Here is a 22,693-nt window from a genome sequence, read left to right as displayed (position 1 = left end):
TAGAATGGGCCAAACACACCAAGACAGCCGTGAAGAGGGCATGACAAAGCCTGTTCCCCCTCAGGAAACTAAAAAGTGTTGGCATGGGTCCTGAGATCCTCAAAAGGTTCTACAGCTGCAACATCGAGAGCATCCTGACTGGTTGCATCACTGCATGGTACGGCAATTGCTCGGCCTCTGACCGCAAGGCACTACAGAGGGTAGTGCGTATGGCCCAGTACATCACGGGGGCTAAGCTGCCTGCCATCCAGGACCTCTACACCAGGAGGTGTCTAAGGAAGGCCCTAAAAACTGTCAAAAACCCCAGTCACCCCAGTCATAGGCTGCTCTCTCTACTACTGCATGGCAAGCGGTACCTGAGTGCCGAGTCTAGGACAAAAAGGCTTCTCAAAGGCTTCTCATTTTTTTACCCCGAAGCCATAAGACTCCTGAAATGGTAATCAAATGGCTACCCGGACTACTTGCATGTTTTTCTGTCAAATCTAACAATTGGTGCCCTTCTTTGCGAGGCATTGGAAATACTTCCTGGTCTTTGTGGTTGAATCTGTGTTTGATATTCACTGCTCGACTAAGGGACCTTACAGATAATTGTATGTGTGGGGTACAGAGATGAGGTAGTAATTCAAAAATCATGTTAAACAATATTATTGCACACAGAGTGAATCCATGGAACTTATTATGTGAATTGTTAAGGAAATTGTTACTCCTGAACTTATTTATTCTTGCCATAACAAAGGGGTTGAATACTTACTGACCCAAGACATTTCAGATTTTTATTTTTCATTCACTTGTAACAATTTAGAAAAACATAATTCTACTTTGACATTATGAGGTATGTGTGTTGGCTAGTGACAAAAAAAAATCTCAATTTAATCTATTTTAAATTCAGGCTGTAACACAACAAAATGTGGGAAAAGTCAAGGTGTGTAAATACAGTGCATTGCGAAAGTATTCGGCCCCCTTGAACTTTGCGACTTTTTGCCACATTTCAGGCTTCAAACATAAAGATATAAAACTGTATTTTTTTGTGAAGAATCAACAACAAGTGGGACACAATCATGAAGTGGAACGACATTTATTGGATATTTCAAACTTTTTTAACAAATCAAAAACTGAAAAATTGGGCATGCAAAATTATTCAGCCCCTTTACTTTCAGTGCAGCAAACTCTCTCCAGAAGTTCAGTGAGGATCTCTGAATGATCCAATGTTGACCTAAATGACTAATGATGATAAATACAATCCACCTGTGTGTAATCAAGTCTCCGTATAAATGCACCTGCACTGTGATAGTCTCAGAGGTCCGTTAAAAGCGCAGCGAGCATCATGAAGAACAAGGAACACACCAGGTAGGTCCGAGATACTGTTGTGAAGAAGTTTAAAGCCGGATTTGGATACAAAAAGATTTCCCAAGCTTTAAACATCCCAAGGAGCACTGTGCAAGCGATAATATTGAAATGGAAGGAGTATCAGACCACTGCAAATCTACCAAGACCTGGCCGTCCCTCTAAACTTTCAGCTCATACAAGGAGAAGACTGATCAGAGATGCAGCCAAGAGGCCCATGATCACTCTGGATGAACTGCAGAGATCTACAGCTGAGATGGGAGACTCTGTCCATAGGACAACAATCAGTCGTATATTGCACAAATCTGGCCTTTATGGAAGAGTGGCAAGAAGAAAGCCATTTCTTAAAGATATCCATAAAAAGTGTTGTTTAAAGTTTGCCACAAGCCACCTGGGAGACACACCAAACGTGTGGAAGAAGGTGCTCTGGTCAGATGAAACCAAAATTGAATTTTTTGGCAACAATGCAAGACGTTATGTTTGGCGTAAAAGCAACACAGCTCATCACCCTGAACACACCATCCCCACTGTCAAACATGGTGGTGGCAGCATCATGGTTTGGGCCTGCTTTTCTTCAGCAGGGACAGGGAAGATGGTTAAAATTGATGGGAAGATGGATGGAGCCAAATACAGGACCATTCTGGAAGAAAACCTGATGGAGTCTGCAAAAGACCTGAGACTGGGACAGAGATTTGTCTTCCAACAAGACAATGATCCAAAACATAAAGCAAAATCTACAATGGAATGGTTCAAAAATAAACATATTGTCACGAACCTCGCCGAGGATGGTGCCTCTTCCTGTTCGGGCGGTGCTCGACGGTCGTCGTCGCCGGCCTATTAGCTGCCATCGATTCCCTTTCCGTTTGTTTTGGGTTATTGGTTAATTGGGTACACCTGTTTTGTATTAGGATTTGTTTGTAGGGTATTTAAGGGCACTAGGCCCGCTGGGTATTTGTGCGGGCTTGTTTTTGTTACTCTGTGTTTTGTTGGTGTGATTTATTATTGTATTTATTCTCCGGACTGTTTAGTCCTGTAGTTGTTTTGGACTAGCAACGTATTTACGCCCTGTGTGTTGGCGTGACTGTTTTTGTTGCGCTGGGGAATAAATCTGAGGAAAACGACCTAACCTGCTCTCTGCGCCTGATTCCACCCACCACACCTAGTAGATCGTAACAGAAGCCCGCACCAATTGAAATGGAGTCAGCAGGAGCAGCGACCACTCCTCTCCCCACTATGGAGGAGCGCGTTCATCACCATACAGCTGTCCTCCATCGGATTGGTACCGCGATGGACCAGATGATGGAGAGGATGGAACGATGGGAGAGGAGTGGTCTCCCGACATCTACCCCAGCTCCCCCACTCCCGACACCACCTACTCCACCTACATCGTCCTCTGGGTCCGGCGCACTACGTCTCTCCCCCCCGAGGGAGTACGATGGAGCGGCTGCTGGGTGCCAGGGATTTTTGCTCCAGCTGGAGCTCTACCTGGCTACCGTGCGTCCGGCTCCCTCGGGTGAGGAGAGTGTGAGCCTCCTCGTCTCCTGTTTAACGGGCAGGGCCCTGGACTGGGCTAACGCAGTATGGAACAGTCCAGACTCAGCTCGGGACAACTACCTGGATTTCACCCGCCGTTTCCGAGCAGTGTTCGATCATCCACCAGAGGGTAAAGCGGCGGGTGAGCGACTGTTCCACCTCAGACAGGAGACGAGGAGCGCGCAGGACTTCGCGTTGGAGTTTAGGACCCTAGCTGCTGGTGCTGGGTGGAATGACAGGGCCCTGATGGACCATTACCGGTGTAGTCTCCGGGAGGACGTCCGCCGGGAGCTGGCTTGCAGGGACACAACTCTCTCCCTGGATGAACTAATAGACATGTCTATTCGATTGGACAACCTGCTAGCTGCCCGCGGGCGTTCAGAAGGGGTCCTGTTAATTCCACCGTCCAGCTCTCCCACTCCCACTCCGATGGAGTTGGGAGGAGCTGCATCTAGGGGGATCAGAGGGGGCTCCTCCTGCTCCTATTGTGGACGGAGAGGACACACTTCGGACCGGTGTTGGAGGAGTCCCTCTGGGAGTCGAGATGGTCGGCAGAGCGCTCCTCGGCCACCCCAGGTGAGTAAGCACCAAACTCACCCAGAGCTCCCTGTTGGTCACATGTTTTTGTTAGTTTTTTTCCCTGCATTTTTCCCCTCTCTTCAGCATAAGGCGCTAGTCGATTCAGGCGCAGCTGTGAGTTTTATGGATCGTGGACTCGCCCGTAAATTGGGTATTCCGTTAGTGCAGATAGACCCACCTGTCCCCGTGCACTCCTTAGATAGCCGACCGCTAGGGTCAGGGCTGGTCAGGGAGGCCACGATTCCGCTGGACATGGTAACGCAGGGGAATCATAGGGAGAGGATCAGTTTCTACCTTATTGATTCACCTGGGTTTCCGGTGGTGTTGGGGGTTCCCTGGCTGGCTATTCACAATCCCCTTATTTCCTGGAAACAGGGGGCTCTTAAGGGGTGGTCAGACGAGTGTTCAGAGAGGTGTTTAGGAGTTTCCATCGGTGCCACGACGGTGGAGAGTCCAGACCAGGTTTCCACCGTGCGCATTCCCCCCGAATATGCCGATTTGGCTATCGCTTTTAGTAAGAGGAAAGCGACCAAATTACCACCCCATCGACGGTGGGATTGCGTGATAAACCTCCTGGAGAACGCTGCACTTCCCCGGAGTCATGTGTACCCACTGTCACAGGAGGAGACGCTGGCTATGGAAACATATGTCACGGAAGCTCTGAGACAGGGGTACATTCGGCCCTCCATGTCACCCGTCTCCTCGAGTTTCTTTTTTGTGAGGAAAAAGCAGGGAGGTCTGCGTCCGTGCATTGATTATCGAGGTCTCAATTCGATCACAGTGGGTTTTAGTTATCCGCTACCTCTCATCGCTACGGCGGTGGAATCATTCCACGGAGCGCGTTTCTTCACAAAACTGGACCTCAGGAGCGCGTATAATCTGGTGCGTATTCGGGGAGGAGACGAGTGGAAAACAGCGTTTAGTACCACATCAGGCCACTATGAGTACCTCGTCATGCCGTATGGGTTGAAAAATGCTCCAGCCGTCTTTCAATCCTTTGTAGATGAGATTCTCAGGGACTTGCACGGGCAGGGTGTGGTAGTCTATATTGATGACATCTTGATTTATTCTGCCACACGCGCCGCGCATGTTTCCCTGGTGCGCAAGGTTCTTGGGCGACTGCTGGAGCATGACCTATACGTCAAGGCTGAGAAATGTGTGTTTTCCAAACCAGCCGTTTCCTTCTTGGGTTATCGCATTTCCAGCTCGGGGATGATGATGGAGTGTGACCGCGTTAACGCCGTGCGTAATTGGCCGACTCCGACCACGGTAAAGGAGGTGCAGCGGTTTTTAGGGTTTGCCAATTACTACCGGAGGTTTATCCGGGGTTTTGGCCAAGTAGCGGCGCCCATTACCTCACTGCTGAAGGGAGGGCCGGTGCGTTTGCGGTGGTCAGCAGAGGCTGATGGAGCCTTCAACCAGTTGAAGGCACTGTTCACTGGGGCTCCCGTGTTGGCGCATCCGGACCCTTCGTTAGCATTCATAGTGGAGGTGGATGCGTCCGAGGCTGGGGTTGGAGCCGTGCTGTCTCAGCGCTCGGGTACGCCACCGAAGCTCCGTCCCTGCGCTTTCTTTTCTAAGAAGCTGGGTCCGGCAGAGCGGAACTATGATGTGGGGGACCGGGAGTTACTAGCTATGGTAAAGGCCCTGAAGGTGTGGAGACACTGGCTAGAGGGGGCTAAACACCCTTTTCTCATCTGGACTGATCACCGTAATCTGGAGTATATTCGTGCAGCGAGGAGACTGAATCCGCGCCAGGCTAGGTGGGCCATGTTCTTTACACGTTTTAGATTTACGATCTCTTACAGACCAGGTTCCCTCAACACTAAGGCCGACGCGCTGTCCCGTCTCTATGACACCGAGGACCGGTCTATCGAACCCACTCCCATCCTTCCTGCTTCTCGGCTGGTGGCCCCAGTGGTATGGGAGGTGGACGCGGACATCGAGCGGGCGTTGAGGGTTGAACCTGCGCCTGCACAGTGTCCGACTGGCAGAAGTTACGTACCGCTTGGTGTTCGTGATAAGTTGATTCGGTGGGCTCACACACTACCGTCTGCGGGTCATCCGGGGATCGATAGGACAGTGCGGGGTCTTAGAGGGAAATACTGGTGGCCCACCTTAGCTAGGGATGTGAGGCTCTATGTCTCTTCCTGTTCGGTATGCGCCCAGAGTAAGGCTCCTAGGCACCTTCCTAGAGGGAAGTTACAGCCCCTCCCGATTCCACAACGGCCATGGTCCCATCTCTCGGTAGATTTCCTTACTGATCTTCCCCCTTCTCAGGGGAACACTACCGTTCTGGTCGTTGTGGATCGGTTCTCTAAGTCCTGCCGTCTCCTTCCATTGCCTGGTCTCCCTACGGCCCTACAGACTGCAGAGGCTCTTTTTACCCACGTCTTCCGGCACTATGGGGTCCCAGAGGATATCGTCTCCGATCGGGGTCCCCAGTTCACATCTCGGGTTTGGAAGGCGTTTATGGAGCGTCTGGGGATCTCGGTCAGCCTTACCTCTGGTTATCACCCCGAAAGTAATGGGCAGGTGGAGAGAGTAAACCAGGAAGTGGGCAGGTTTCTGAGGTCGTATTGCCAGGACCGGCCAGGAGAATGGGCAAGGTACGTCCCATGGGCAGAGTTAGCCCAGAATTCTCTTCGGCATTCGTCCACGAATATGTCGCCATTCGAATGTGTACTGGGTTACCAGCCGGTCCTGGCTCCGTGGCATCAGAGTCAGACCGAGGCTCCTGCGGTGGAGGAGTGGGTACAGCGCTCTAGAGAGACCTGGCGGGCAGTCCAGGATTCTCTCAGGCAGGCCAGTGAACGGCAGAAGAGAGACGCTGACCGCCACCGCAGTGAGGCCCCGGTGTTCGCACCAGGGGACAGGGTCTGGCTCTCGACCCGAAACCTGTCCCTCCGCCTGCCCTGCCGGAAGCTGGGGCCGCAGTGTGTGGGGCCATTTAAAGTCCTGAGGAGGATAAACGAGGTGTGTTATAGATTGCAACTTCCCTCTTATTATCGTATTAACCCCTCGTTTCATGTGTCTCTCCTCAGGCCGGTGGTAGCTGGTCCCCTACAAGACGGTGAGGTACCGGAGGTCCCTCCACCCCCTCTGGACATCGAGGGGTCCCCGGCGTACACAGTACGAGCTATTCTGGACTCGAGACGCCGGGTGAGGGGCCTGCAGTACCTCGTGGACTGGGAGGGGTACGGTCCGGAGGAGAGGTGCTGGGTACCGGGGAGGGACATTTTAGATCCTTCCCTCTTGAGGGATTTCCATCGCCTCCACCCGGATCGCCCTGCGCCTCGTCCTCCGGGTCGTCCTCGAGGCCGGGGTCGGCGCGCTGCGGGAGCCGCGCGTCAGGGGGGGGGTACTGTCACGAACCTCGCCGAGGATGGTGCCTCTTCCTGTTCGGGCGGTGCTCGACGGTCGTCGTCGCCGGCCTATTAGCTGCCATCGATTCCCTTTCCGTTTGTTTTGGGTTATTGGTTAATTGGGTACACCTGTTTTGTATTAGGATTTGTTTGTAGGGTATTTAAGGGCACTAGGCCCGCTGGGTATTTGTGCGGGCTTGTTTTTGTTACTCTGTGTTTTGTTGGTGTGATTTATTATTGTATTTAAGCTCCGGACTGTTTAGTCCTGTAGTTGTTTTGGACTAGCAACGTATTTACGCCCTGTGTGTTGGCGTGACTGTTTTTGTTGCGCTGGGGAATAAATCTGAGGAAAACGACCTAACCTGCTCTCTGCGCCTGATTCCACCCACCACACCTAGTAGATCGTAACACATATCCAGGTGTTAGAATGGCCAAGTCAAAGTCCAGACCTGAATCCAATCGAGAATCTGTGGAAAGAACTGAAAACTGCTGTTCACAAATGCTCTCCATCCAACCTCACTGAGCTTGAGCTGTTTTGCAAGGAGGAATGGGAAAAAAATTCAGTCTCTCGATGTGCAAAACTGATAGAGACATACCCCAAGCGACTTACAGCTGTAATCGCAGCAAAAGGTGGCGCTACAAAGTATTAACTTAAGGGGGCTGAATAATTTTGCACGCCCAATTTTTCAGTTTTTGATTTGTTAAAAAAGTTTGAAATATCCAATAAATGTCGTTCCACTTCATGATTGTGTCCCACTTGTTGTTGATTCTTCACAAAAAATACAGTTTTATATCTTTATGTTTGAAGCCTGAAATGTGGCAAAAGGTTGCAAAGTTCAAGGGGGCCGAATACTTTCGCAATGCACTGTACATTCTGAAGGCACTGTAGTGCACTACCGGTCTCTTTATTTTTTACTGTTTTCTACATTGTAGAATAATAGTGAAGACATCAACACATGGAATCATGTAGTAGCCAAAGAAGTGTTAAACATATCAAAATATATTTTGTATTTTGAGATTCTTCAAAGTAGCCACCCTTTGCCTTGATGACAGCTTTGCAATCTCTTGGCATTCTCTCAACCAGCTTCATGAGGTAATCACCTGGAATGCTCCCCCCCTCCCTTCTTTAACATTTATTGTGATTTTAATTGGAAATATTCTTGTTTTCTTATACAATTACAAGAACCGTAACAAGAGACAGAAATTAGCAGGTGAGAATAATTAGCTGCAGACTCCTTTACTTCATATTACAAACTCACAAATGTTTACAATTTTTCCAAATTCCAAGAAAACTGTGGTAAAATGTATTGATAACAGAAGAACATCTTGTGTGTGTGTGTGTGTGTGTGTGTGTGTGTGTGTGTACACTGCAGGCATTGAGATACTTTCCAAGCCAGGCACATTTTCTCATCTGTGCTGAGGTCCCCTCACTCTCTCCATCTCCCTAGCGAGTTGCTTTCTGTTTATACACTCAGTATCTGCCTCCTTTTAAACAGTGTTTTCTTCTGCTGGATAAAGATGGCATGGAGCAGCCCCACATGTACTCATCAATATCCATATACATACATACATACATACATATATACATACACATATACACATATACACATATACACACACACACACACATACATACATACATACATACATACATATACATATATATATATATATATATATATATATATATATATACACATACATACACATATACACATACATATATATATATATATACATACACATATACACATATACACATATACACACACACATACATACATACATATACATATATATATATATATATATATATACATACACATATACACATACATATATATACATACACATATACACATATACACATATACACACACACATACATACATACATATACACATATACACACACACATATACACACACACATATACATATATATATATATATATATATATTTATATATATATATATATATATATATATACATATACATATACATCTACATATATATATGTATATACACACACACACACACCTGTCCATCTTCTCTAACTTGTTAATCATTAGTCCTGCTGTATGAGGTGGAGAGTCAACACAACAGAACAGAGAGTACCGTGGGTGTCACACCCTGATCTGTTTCACCCGTCTTTGTGATTGTCTCCACACCCATCCAGGTGTTGCCCATCTTCCCCTGTGTATTTATACCTGTGTTCTCTGTTTGTCTGTTGCCAGACAATCAGCCTACCAGCATTTTCCCTTGCTCCTGTCTTTGCTATAGTTCCTGTTTTCTTGTTTCCCAGTTTTGACCATTCCGGCCAGCACTGCCCCTGCCTGCCGTCCTGTATCTTTTCCCTACCAATCTGGATTACTCACCTGGGGCCGATGAGAGCCTTTTGGACTTTACCCTGGCTTCCGAGCTGGGCATCCCCACTCAGCCCCGCTCCATTCCCATGGATGTTAGAGCGCTGAACGGGCGCTCTATAGGCTGGGTGACCCAGAACACCACTCCCATCAGCCTACGTGTGTTAGGGAACCACAATGAGGTTATCCAGTTCCTGCTCATTAAGTCTCCTCAGATTCCCATGGTATTGGGATTCTCCTGGCTCCAGTGACACATTCCCCTAATTAACTGGTCTACTGGAGATTGTTCTGCCAAGCCCATTGCCTGGAGTCAGCACAACCTGCCCCGGGATGTCTTCCTGGGGGCCTGGGACGTGTTCAACAAGCCACTTCGCTTCCGCCGCACCAACCTTATGACTGCGGGATTGACCTGCTCCCAAGCACGACTGCGCCCCAGGGACGTCCCAGAGACCAAGGCGATGTAGACCTACATGGAGGACTCCCTAGCTGTAGGATTCATCCGACCTTCTTCTTCCCCCGCCGTCTCAGGGTTCTTCTTTGTGGAGAAGAAGGACAAGATCCTGCGCGCGTACATTGACTACCGGGGTCTCAACGACATAACGGTGAAGAACCGCTACCCGCCATCTCCTTTGCCTTTGAGACGCTCCAGGGGGCCACTATATTTTCGAAGCTGGATCTACGTAACACCTACCACCTGGTGCAGATACGGAAGAGGACGAGTGGAAGACTGCCTTCAACACGGCCAGAATGTCAAGCTGGATGCACTGACCCGCCGCTATAGCCCCACAACTACAACCCCGGAACCGGAGACCATCCTTCCCACTTCGTGCCTAGCAAACGGCACTCAGCTGGGGGATAGGGAAGCAGGTTTGTTAGTCGCAGTGTTCCCAGCCAAACCCCGGGGGGCCTGATAACCGGATGTTTGTTCCTGACGCCGTCCGCTCAGCTGCCCTAGTGGGCCCACTCATCCAGGCTTGCCTGCCACCCGGGCTGCCGTCGGACCCTGGTCTTTTTGTGGCCTACCATAGATTGGTTTCCTAAAGCCACCCACTTCATTCCTCTCCCCAATCTACCCTCTGCCAAAGAGATGGCCCAGCTCATGGTGCAGCACGTCTTCCGGATCCATGGACTACCAGTAGATATGGTGTCCGACCAGGATCCTTGCCATGCAGTAGTAGAGAGAGTCTATGACTGGGGTGGCTGGGGTCTTTGACAATTTTTAGGGCCTTCCTCTGACACTGCTTGGTGTAGAGGTCCTGGGTGGCAGGCAGCTTAGCCATCCTGGATGGCAGGCAGGATAGAGTTGTGGTCAGATTTACCAAATGGAGGGCGAGGGAGAGCTTTGTACGTGTCTCTGTGTGTGGAGTACAGGTGATCTAGAATTTTTTCCCCCACTTGCTTCAAGATGTTCACCATTGTTCCTGTACCCAAGAAAGCAAAGGTAACTGAACTAAATGACTATCGCCCGTGGCACTCACGTCTGTCAATATGAAATGCTTTGAGAGACTAGTTAAGGATCATATCACCTCCACCTTACCTGACATCCTAGACCCACTTCAATTTGCTAACCGCCCCAATACATCCACAGACAATGCAATCACCATCACACTGCACACTGCCCTATCCCATCTGGACAAGAGGAATACCTATTAAAGAATGCTGTTCATTGACTATAGCTCAACATGCAACACCATAGTACCCTCCAAGCTCATCAGTAAGCTCAGGGCCCTGGGTCTGTACCCCGCCCTGTGCAACTGGGTCCTGGACTTCCTGACGGGCTGCCCCAGGTGGTGAAGGTAGGAAACAACACCTCTAATTCGCTGATTCTCAACACAGGGGCCCCACAAGGGTGCATACTCAGTCCCCTCCTGTACTCCCTGTTCACCCATGACTGCGTGACTACGCACGCCTCCAATTCAATCATCAAGTTTGCAGACGACACAACAGTAGTAGGTAGTCCTGATTACCAACAATGATGAGACAGCCTACAGAGAGGAGGTGAGGGCCCTGGGAGAGTGGTGCCAGGAAAATAACCTCTCACTCAATGTCGACAACACAAAGGAGCTGATTCTGGACTTCAGGAAACAGCAGAGGGAGCACGCCCCTATCCACATCGACAGGACTGCAGTGGAGCAAGTGGAAATCTTCAAGTTCCTCTGCGTACACATCACTGACGATCTGAAATGGTCCACCCACACAGACAGTGTGGTGAAGAAGGTGCAACTGCGCCTCTTCAACCTCAGGAGGATAAAGAAATGTGTCTTGGCACCTAAAACCCTCACAAACTTTTACAGATGCACAATTGAGAGCATCCTGTCGGGCTGTATCACCACCTGTTACGGAAATTTCACCACCCACAACCACAGGGAGAAACTACCTCCAGGGACACCTGCAGCACCCGATGTCACAGGAAGGCCAAAAAGATCATCAAGGACAACAACCGCCCGAGCCACTGCCTGTTCACCCCACTGTCATCCAGAAGGCGAGGTCAGTACATGTCGCTCAAAGCTGGGACCGAGAGACTGAAAAACAGCTTCTATCTTAAGGCCATCAGACTGTTAAATAGCCATCAAAAGGCGGCTTCCACCCGGTTACGTAACCCTTAGAGGCTGCTGCCCCATATATTTTGACTTGAAATGGCCACTTTAATAATGGAGCACTAATCACTTTAATAATATTTACATATTTTTGCTTTACTCATCTCATATGTATATACTGTATTCTATTCTACTGTATTTAGTCCATGCCACTCCGACATTGCTCATAAAGTTATATATTCCTCCATTCCATTCTTTTACGTTTAGGTTGTGTGTATTGTGTGAATTGTTGTGAATTGTTAGATATTACTACACTGTTGGAGCTAGAAATAAGCATTTCACTACACCTTCAATACCACATGCTAAACATGTGTATGTGTCAAATAAAATGTGATTTGACAAATACTATTATCCAATGAGTTTTAGGGGTTTCCTTCAATGTTTTACAGGCCAGACCATATTTCTGTCTTTTACACCAAACTGAGGCTGTGGCTTGGATACCACACCACTCTCTATTCTTAATCCCTCCCACTCTCTTTGACAGATAAAAAAGACAATTAACTGAAAGATGCAGTATGGAAACACACTGAAACCAAAACTCAACCCCAAGTAACCACTTTTGAAACTACTCTTTTGGTCATTAGCCCTGTGAATACTGTGCATCAGGGGCGAGCAACAGCCATGGGGTGTGCATTCTTTTTTAACAAATGGTCCACTATCAGGTAAATCAGTTGTTAAAATGTTGGGCTGGGGGGAAAAAGCCTGCACACAACCTGGAGTTACCCAAATCCATCTCTGCTGTGCATGGCTGCAACTATAACCAAGAGGACAAGAGAGAGAGAGAGATGGATCAGGCAAGAACATGATGAGATAAGCAGGGAAATAGAGAGAGACCATTCAGGAGGAAGGACAGTACAAATGTGACAAATGAGTGAGAAGTAGTATTATGTACCAGCTGTTTTCGGTTTTCCTCCAGGCAGAGTCCAAGAACACCCAGGAAGGATCCAAACGCCAACTGCAGAGATCAAATAGAACAGCCACTGTTAGAGAGATGCCAGAGGTTGGCTCTTACTGTAGAGAACTTTATGCACTATTAAAAGGCATATAACGGATGTTATTTTTATGGAAAGATTATTCCCTGGTGGACTACTACTCCTACAGAATTGGGAGCACCAATGAGCTGTGCAGTTGAATCACTCCACTAATGTTACCCCCAAATCAGAATAGAGTTGCGGTGATCTAGCAGAAGAAATGCTAAGGTTTAAAACATGGACATAATAAAAAATGTACCTGTTACAACATGGCTGTGTCTTATCCATGTCAATTTAATAGTACAATTTATAGAGGTGGATAGAGGGCACACTTGCCACAAAGCCTGTTTTAGCATGGGCAGCGCCATTTGAGATTTTCACAATTTTCGAATAGTCAATTGGGTGAGACTTCCTTTTGGTTGAGAAAAAGAAATTGACTACTTTAAAAAACAGATAAGAACCAATAGCGCTTACTATGATGTCACAGAATCGTGGACTCTCTTTCCGAACCCTATGATGCCACTACAAAACAGAATCTAACTTTAATTCAATATTCTCTATGTTACATTTAGTAATCGCTTGTGGACAGTTCTACGTAAAAAATAATTGGTACGCAAAGGAATGGGATGTATGGGATAACGAGCCGCAGTAGTTCCAGCGTTTGGGTTTTTCGTCACTGGTTATTTGGACAAATGACAATTTCGCAGTTGTTAGCATATTTCGAATTTCCAAAGGGAAGAGGACATTCGGACCGTAAATTGCAAAGAGGGAAGGTGGAGCACCTCGTTCTACCATCTCTTGATCCAATTTGTTAATACGTATGGGCCCATAACTTATCGATCAGCTGACCAATTACACAAGATTTTAGTTCTGGGTTAACCGAGATTTTACACTTAGAAATGATCGATCTTCAAATGTGTATAAAATCTACTGGAAAGATTTACTGACTGTGGTGTGAATAACAGCTGAAATATATGTTGTTTGTCTGTCATGTGCTATAATAAGATGAATGATGACAGCTCTCACGACATTTATGAGATTTTAATTGTCATGATTTGGAAGACATCTTGTTTTGTGGACAACTCACAAACCATAGTTTCCCTATCCATCAATAACAGACCTGCCTTCTTGGCATTGCAACTTCTTTATTCTTAAGGTATGTGTAGTCTTTTTATGACAAAAAGAGAAAACATTTGAGAAAATGTGGTTATTGTTAATAGTTCACTTATATGTATAATGAGCAATTTTCACTAAAATGGCAGATGAACATAATGATGATTATGATGATGGTTTTAATAATAATGAGGATGATGATAATAATGATGAAGATGTACTTACAATGACTCCAGAGGCATATCCAGTGATGCTAAGGCTTTCTGTGCGAGTGGTGGTGTAGATCCCCAGAATGACCAGGACCAGGGACAGACAGAACATGCCCAGTACCAGCCATATCGCCATCCTGTTCCTCCTCTTCATCAGCTCTGAACCCACAGATGCATATTCAGTCACAATGCTATTTCCCTGTACAATGTATACTTAACCCTTCTTTAATCCACCTGGACTAACACTTGGGACCCCTCAAAGTTTTGTCCTCAGAATCCATGTTGGCCCCACATGCGATTGCCATGTCGGGCTTTATGTGGGCTCATGTAGGGCTTCATAACCACATGTGGGGCCAAAGAGGATACTGAGGACAAAATGTTGTGGGTCCCTGACTCCCTGTTGGGTTTCCCTCATGGGGCCTGTGGAACAGCCCTTCATTAACCCATATGGGCCCCACATGGAAATGTTGGCTGGGACCATTTATGATAAAAAAAAATATTTAAAAAATAATGTTTTTTTTATTTTAAATTTTACCCCCTTTTCGTGGTATCCAATTGTTAGTAGTTACTATCTTGTCTCATCGCTACAACTCCCGTACGGGCTCGGGAGAGGCGAAGGTCGAAAGCCATGCGTCCTCCGAAACACAACCCTACCAAGCCACACTGCTTCCTAACGCATCCAACCCGGAAGCCAGTCGCACCAATGTGTCGGAGGAAACACCGTGCACCTGGCGACCGGGCTAGCGTGCACTGCACCCGGCCCGCCACAGGAGTCGCTAGTGCGCGATGAGACAAGGATATCCCTACTGGCCAAACCCTCCCTAACCCGGACGACGCTAGGCCAATTGTTTGTCGCCCCACGGACCTCCCGGTCGCGGCCGGCTACGCAAGAGCCTGGGCGCGAACCCAAAGTCTCTGTTGGCACAGCTAGCACTGCGATGCAGTGCCCTAGACCACTGCGCCACCCAGGAGGGCTTTATTTTAAAATAAAAAAATACAAATAAAAAAAAGTTACATGTTTTTACTGAGAACTCTGGCACAGAGGGCGCAGATATGCTCCAGTCCATGATTTATTATTTTCAAAATAATAAGGATGATTAATATGATGGTAATAATTACATTTAAGATGTATTAAGGGCTCATTTATTGTGCGGACTGACATACCGAAAGGACAGTATAGAGAATGCATATGAAAAACCCTCAGACAGAGAGTAGATTGTGTTTATTATACTATGGGCCGAATTCTAATTTGCGATCATGTAAAAATCTCCCATCGAGATCAGTACATGAGTTACACGTCAGTCATCGTTCTTTCAATTGGCAGGTCTCAAAATAGAATAAGGTCCAATGCAGAAAATCATAGTAAATCTTAAAAAATACAGTTAAACCTGCAAATAAATGTAATATATTTATTTATTTGATTAATGATTAGGCTAAACTACTTTGGAGATTATAGGTTATGTCAAAAAGTACAAATAATGTTTTTAAATAAGCATATAACTTGTATAGCCTTCATGTATACAGACAAAAACCACTTGCATTTTACTTGCCCAAAACGAAATCCTTTCAACTAAGCTATTTAATTGATGCTGTCATAATTTACAAAGCATAATATGGTAAAACAGTAGGCCTAATTCAAACAGTAGCCTAATTCAAATACAGTATAGGCTAAACAGCCGAATAAACACACATTGAATGATTGAACTCCATAGCCCACCTGCTTGACTGAGAGGGGGCTTCTCCCGATCCTCTGCGTCCCGAATGGCCCCGTTTGTCATGCTACCAAACGGATGCTCCACGGAGTATAATATCCACAATATCCCTGAGTGAGCCAAGGGGCTACGTCGGCTGTGCTGATTTCAGAACACCTCCGTACGGTTTGTTGCGCATGGAGCTCTTCAAATGTTTTATAAGAGCACTGCGCGCACGGTTGGCAAACGTGTTCCCCAAATAAGCACGCGTAAGATCCCTTTTCTAGCCTACAACTGCGAGGATGCGCTGCTCCTTTATTACAAAAGGACTAGCCTAATAATAGGCGTTTTCTTCTTAAGTCACTGAATCTCACCGTGAATGCTTTTCTTGTTTATTCAGTTGGCCGGTTAAAAAAACAAACGCTAATCTTATGAGAAATTGTATAGGCTACTTTTACAATCCTACAGTACTATACCTTGAGATGTTTAACTAAAATTAAGAATAACCTACATGCGTTTTAGATTAAACATCATGAATCTATTCATCATGGATGTAATCTTTTTTTGTATTTTAATTATGAACGTGACCCACTCCCTCTCCCACTTTCCTCTGTGGTTCTGCTTAGAGTCTAGAGATCAATATTATTGTATATAATGTATATGTACTCGTGTGTTACATTATTGGATATTAATCTTGAAAAAATACTGGTTTAGAGGTGATATGATAATGTACAGATTTAGCACATAGGAAAGGTGAGAGTTGTCATATATACACTACCATTCAAAAGTTTGGGGCCACTTAGAAATGTCCTTGTTTTTGAAAGAAAAGCAACTTTTTTGTCCATTAAAATAACATCAAATTGATCAGAAATACAGTGAAGACATTGTTAATGTTGTAAATGACTATTGAAGCTGGAAACGTCAGATTGTTTTTGGAATATCTACATAGGTGTACAGAGGCCCATCATCAGCAACCATCACTCCTGTATTCCAATGGCACGTTGTGTTAGCTAATCCAAGTTTATCATTTTAAAAGGCTAATTGATCACTAGAAAACCATTTTGCAATTATGTTAGCACAGCTGAAAACTGTTGTTCTGATTAAAGAAGAAATAAAACTGGCCTTCTTTAGACTAGTTGAGTATCTGGAGCATGAGCAAATATTGTTGAGGGTTCAAATGAGGAAAATATTCAACAACAGCCACGTGATTGGTGGGTCCCCCTCGGGATGTTGAGCTAATGTAGGCTAATGCAATTAGCATGAGGTTGTAAGTAACATTAACATTTCCCAAGACATGGACATATCTGATATTGGCAGAAAGCTTACATTATTGTTAATCTAACTGCACTGTCCAATTTACAGTAGATATTACAGTGAAAGGGCGGCAGGGTAGCCTAGTGGTTAGAGCGTTGGACTAGTAACCGGAAGGTTGTAAATTCAAACCCCCGAGCTGACAAGGTACTAATCTGTCATTCTGCCCCTGAACAGGCAGTTAACCCACTAGGCTGTCATTGAAAATAAGAATTTCTTCTTAACTGACTTGCCTAGTTAAATAAAGGTCAAATAAAAGAATACCATGCTATTGTTTGAGGAGAGTGCTCAGCTATGAACTTGAAAAGTTATTAATAAACCAATTAGGCACATTTGGGCAGTCTTGAACTAAGTACACTTTCTGTGAATGTAGATCATCTCAGAATTGAACCAATGGAAAATCGAGAAAAACAGAATGACATTCAAAATTATGATGTACTTGAAATAAAAGACGTCATTTGACTCAGCTAAACTAGATGAGCTTAGTAATTGGAGGAAAAATGGAGTGTTTGAGGAAGTCAAAGACATTGGCCAAAAATGTGTCTCAACAAGGTGGGTGTGTACCCTTAAAGCATCCTTAACTGGAGCACATCTAGCGGCTAGAGGTTTTGAGGAGCTGTCTGCTAAAGAACTCATGACATGCACCTCAGTCACTCAGATTGCTGCTGACAGTGATCTGCCAGAAAAACTGAAACTTCATTCAATAGACATCAAATCTGCATTTTTCCAGGGAACAGAGCTGTCAAGGAACATTCACATCCGACCTCCCCTGAAGCTAGGAGCGAAGGAACACTGTGGAAACTAAAAAAAATTGTGTATGGCCAGGCAGATGCATCACTCTACTGATACAACAAAGTCAAGGCAACAATGGAAAAATGTCACAAGTGGATCCTACAGTCTTCTATTGGCTTGATCAAGACTGCAGTGTGACTGGAATACTTGCCTGTCATGTTGATGACTTCATCTGGGGTGGCTCACAGACATTTGCTACAACTGTGATTCCACACCTCAAAGCTGTTTTCCAGGTCGGCCGTGAGGAGCATGATAATTGTTATGTTGGCATAGAGTTTATTACAGTTGATGGAACAATACTGATGCAACAGGAGAGCTATATCAATAATCTTCAACTCATCCACATGGATTCCTCAAGTGCCATACAAAGGAATTCCCCTCTGTGGAATTGAAGCTGATCAATTGAGGTCAAAGATAGGTCAAATTCCATGGTTTGCTAGACAGAGTAGTCCTGATGTAATAGTTGATGGCTGCAACTTAGCATCCAACACAAAGCACATCACTGTACAAACCATTGACTAAAGTTTCAGCATGTTGGAAAAGATGACTCTCTGAAACTAGTTGTCTTCAGTGATGCTTCGCTAGGGAACCTTACAGATGGAGGCACACAAGGTGGACATGTAATCGTGCTAATGGGTGAAGGAGGAAGATTCTCACCTATCTGTTGGCAGTCAAAAAGGATGAGAAGGGCTGTCCGAAACACAGTTGCTGGAGAAACCCTTGCTCTTGTTTTCTGGCACCTCTGTCCTCCGAGCTTACCACTGGTGAGACAAAACGGAACATTCTACCTGCAGTTTGTCACTGACAACTGCTCCTTAGTTGATGCTGTCAAGTCAACCAAGTATGTCACAGAGAAAATACTTTGTCTTGAGATTAGCAGCATCAATGAACGTATTCAAGCACAGAGAATCCAGCGGATTATGGGGTAACCACAAAGGAACAGCTTGCTGACTGTATGACTAAAAAGGGAGCATCCGGTCTTGTGCTCCTACAGGCACTCAGCAATGGAAAGTGGTACCTTAAAAAATTAAAAATATAAAAACTTTGTCACACAACCCATTTGCAATTGGTAACTTAAATAATACTTGGGACATTTCAATTATTTTGTTGATGTTTTATTTGTCTTTAAAGAAAAGTTAATGTTTTAAGTATCCCTATATTTATTTTATTACGGTGCTATCACTCTGTTATTAGTACGCCTGCGCATTAGTCTCACTGTGGATGGACCTTGCTTGAGTGCAATGGCAACTACACTACCATTTAAAAGTTTGGGGTCACTTAGAAATGTCCTTGTTTTTGAAAGAGAAGCACTTTTTTTGTCCATTAAAATAACATCAAACTGATTAGAAATACAGTTAGACATTGTTAATGTTGTAAATGACTATTGTAGCTGGAAACTGAAGATCTCGTACAACGCTGTGCACTACTCCCTTCACAGAACAGCACAAACTAGCTCTAACCAGAATAGAATAGAAAGAAGAGTGGGAGGCCCCGGTGCCCAACTGAGCAAGAGGACAAGTACTGTACGTTAGAGTGTCTAGTTTGAGAAACAGACGCCTCACAAGTCCTCAACTGGTAGCTTCAATAAATAGTACCCGCAAAACACCAGTCTCAAAGTCAACAGTGAAGAGGCGACTCCGGGATGCTGGCCTTCTAGGCAGAGTCCCTCTGTCCAGTGTCTGTGTTCCTTTTTCCCTAATCGTTTATTTTTATTGGCCAGTCTGAGATGTGGCTTTTTCTTTGCAACTCTGCCTAGAAGGCCAGCATCCCGGAGTCACCTCTTCACTGTTGACGTTGAGACTGGTGTTTTGCTTTTAACACCATATGTATTGGGCTTGGGTGTTGCATTAACTAAGAAGACCATGACCACATCATTCCAGCTTTGATACTTTTTTGTTTTCTTTACTTTTTGATTCAAGATGAAGGGATGTGGTTGTAGGCCTACAATCATTAATGTTAGGCATACAATTGGTTATAGCTCTCATGACAAAAATAAAAAAAAATCAATGGCTCCTGTATATACTGTACTTCTCTCTTCACTCAAAGTAAGACATTTCAGAGAAACCAAGGCAAAGGAGACCCAGCCGAGGAGTGTTGGTTCATCACGGTCCCAGACACCAACCAAACACGACCCCTCTGGCAGACTGCGAAGGCTTCTGAAAGACTTACAAGCTGCTCTGCACAGAGACCAACAACCGAGCCAACACACCATTGGTACTTCTCCAGAGCATCAAAAGACGACAGCTGTTGACCAAGCTGTGTCTTAGGCTGTATTTAGTTAACACTAACACAATAATATTCAGGCCTTGCTTCCACTGGTCCTGGGGCCATTGTTAAGGTCAACCGCATCATGAACTCTACCAAGTACCAGAACATTTTTATCCAAAAGCCTGGTTTCCTCTGCCAGTTGGCTGAAACTTCCAGCAAGACCATGACCCCAAGTACACAACAAAATCCACAAAGAAATTGTTTGAATTGACCACCACAACAAATCTACATTTTGCAATGGCCATTTCAGTCTCTGGACTTGAACCCTATTGAAGACCTGTGGTTTGAATTGAATAGGGCAGTCCATACACGCAGACCGAAGGATATCAAGGATCTGGAACGATTCTGTATGGAAAAAAATAGTCTAATATCCCTTCCAATGTGTTAACCAATCTCATAAAGAATTATAGAAAAAGGCTAAGTACTGTTATCCTCGCAAGGAGAGGGTATTCCCAGTCATGTGAAATCAATAGATTAGGGCTAATGAATTGATTTAAATTTAACTGATTTCCTCATATGAACTGTAACTCAGTCCAATCTTTGAAATTGTTGCATGTTGCGATAATGTTTTTGTTTAGTATAAAATCAATTTTTTTTGCAGGACATAACATACTGTATATACGAAATGGATGACGTTGTACACAATTGTGCACAATTTTCGGGGACCTGTTTTAGCTCGTGAGCGCTAATTTCTAAACCACTGGCTGAAATTTGACAAAACCTTTATAATACATCTTTATGTTAGAGAGAGAGGCTTCACTACAGAAACTGTCTGTCACACCCAATGAATAGTATTCCCTCTCAACAGGTTGCAGTGAAAGGTTGCAGGTGTTTCTTCTTCTTTTGTCCACTTAATGCTACCTTTTTTATGCTCTGGTTGTACTCTGTTGCTTATGTTATTTTTTCTTCAATAGACAAATAGCATGCAAATAAAGTGGGGAGAACAAGTATTTGATAAACCTGCCAAATCGGCAGTGTTTCCTACTTACAAAGCATGTAGAGGTCTGTAATTTTTATCATAGGTACACTTCAACTGTGAGAGACGGAATCTAAAACAAAAATCCAGAAAATCACATTGTATGATTTTTAGGTAATTAATTAGCATTTTATTGCATGACATAAGTATTTGATCACCTACCAACCAGTAAGAATTCCGGCTCTCACAGACCTGTTAGTTTTTCTTTAAGAAGCCCTCCTGTTCTCCACTCATTACCTGTATTAACTGCACCTGTTTGAACTCGTTACCTGTATAAAAGACACCTGTCCACACACTCAATCAAACAGACTCCAACCTCTCCACAATGGCCAAGACCAGACAGCTGTGTAAGGACATCAGGGATAATATTGTAGACCTGCACAAGGCTGGGATGGCCTACAGGACAATAGGCAAGCAGCTTGGTGAGAAGGCAACAACTGTTGGTGCAATTATTAGAAAATGGAAGAAGTATCAAGATGACGGTCAATCACCCTCAGTCTGGGGCTCCATGCAAGATCTCACCTCGTGGGGCATCAATGATCATGAGGAAGGTGAGGGATCAGCCCAGAACTGCATGGCAGGACCTGGTCAATGACCTGAAGAGAGTTGCGACCAAAGTCTCAAAGAAAACCATTAGTAACACACTACGCCGTCATCAATTAAAATCCTGCAGCGCACGCAAGGTCCCCCTGCTCAAGCCAGCGCATGTCCAGGCCCATCTGAAGTTTGCCAATGACCATCTGGATTATCCAGAGGAGGAATGGGAGAAGGTCATGTGGTCTGATGAGACAAAAATAGAGCTTTTTGGTCTAAACTCCACTTGCCATTTTTGGAGGAAGAAGAAGGATGAGTACAACCCCAAGAACACCATCCCAACCGTGAAGCATGGAGGTGGAAACATCATTCTTTGGGGATGCTTTTCTGCAAAGGGGACAGGACGACTGCACCGTATTGAGGGGAGGATGGATGGGGCCATGTATCGCAAGATCTTGGCCAACAGCCTCCTTCCCTCAGTAAGAGCATTGAAGATGGGTCGTGGCTGGGTCTTCCAGCATGACAACGACCTGAAACACACAGCCAGGGCAACAAAGGAATGGCTCCGTAAGAAGCATCTGAAGGTCCTGGAGTGGCCTAACCAGTCTCCAGACCTGAACCCAATAGAACATCTTTGGAGGGAGCTGAAAGTCTGTATTGCCCAGCGACAGCCCCGAAACCTGAAGGTCTGTATAGAGGAGTGGTTAAATCCCTGCTGCAGTGTGTGCAAACCTAGTCAAGAACTACAGGAAACGTATGATCTCTAATTGCAAACAAAGGTTTCTGAACCAAATATTAAGTTCTGCTTTTCTGATGTATCAAATACTTATGTCATGCAATAAAATGCAAATTAATTACTTAATCATAATGTGATTTTCTGGATTTTTTTTTTTTAGATTCCGTCTCTCACAGTTGAAGTGTACCTATGATAAAAAATTACAGACCTCTACATGCTTTGTAAGTAAGAAAACCTGTAAAATCGGCAGTGTATAAAATACTTGTTCTCCCCACTGTATATCCCATGACAGAGAGGTTTGGTGTAAA

General features: G+C 45.2%; 1 protein-coding gene across 2 annotated transcripts in view; it reads right to left on the bottom strand.

The window, feature by feature from the left end:
* Window positions 1-16,099, bottom strand: part of LOC139383152 (transmembrane protein 255B-like) — a 43,238-nt gene extending 27,139 nt beyond the window's left edge. Inside the window, exons 1-3 of one of the 2 annotated variants that reach the window (XM_071127511.1) lie at window positions 15,795-16,099; window positions 14,094-14,236; window positions 12,677-12,739 (exon numbers count right to left, since the gene is read on the bottom strand). In XM_071127511.1, the coding sequence (XP_070983612.1) occupies window positions 12,677-12,739; window positions 14,094-14,236; window positions 15,795-15,855 (267 nt within the window). In that variant the 5' untranslated portion in view covers window positions 15,856-16,099. The remainder of the gene's footprint in view (window positions 1-12,676; window positions 12,740-14,093; window positions 14,237-15,794) is intronic. The other variant, XM_071127512.1, reaches the window with a different exon arrangement.
* Window positions 16,100-22,693: the final 6,594 nt, after the last annotated feature.

Source organism: Oncorhynchus clarkii, chromosome 24 (assembly GCF_045791955.1).
Source record: "Oncorhynchus clarkii lewisi isolate Uvic-CL-2024 chromosome 24, UVic_Ocla_1.0, whole genome shotgun sequence".
Lineage (NCBI taxonomy): Eukaryota > Metazoa > Chordata > Actinopteri > Salmoniformes > Salmonidae > Oncorhynchus > Oncorhynchus clarkii.
This window is presented reverse-complemented; position numbering and strand designations above follow the sequence as displayed.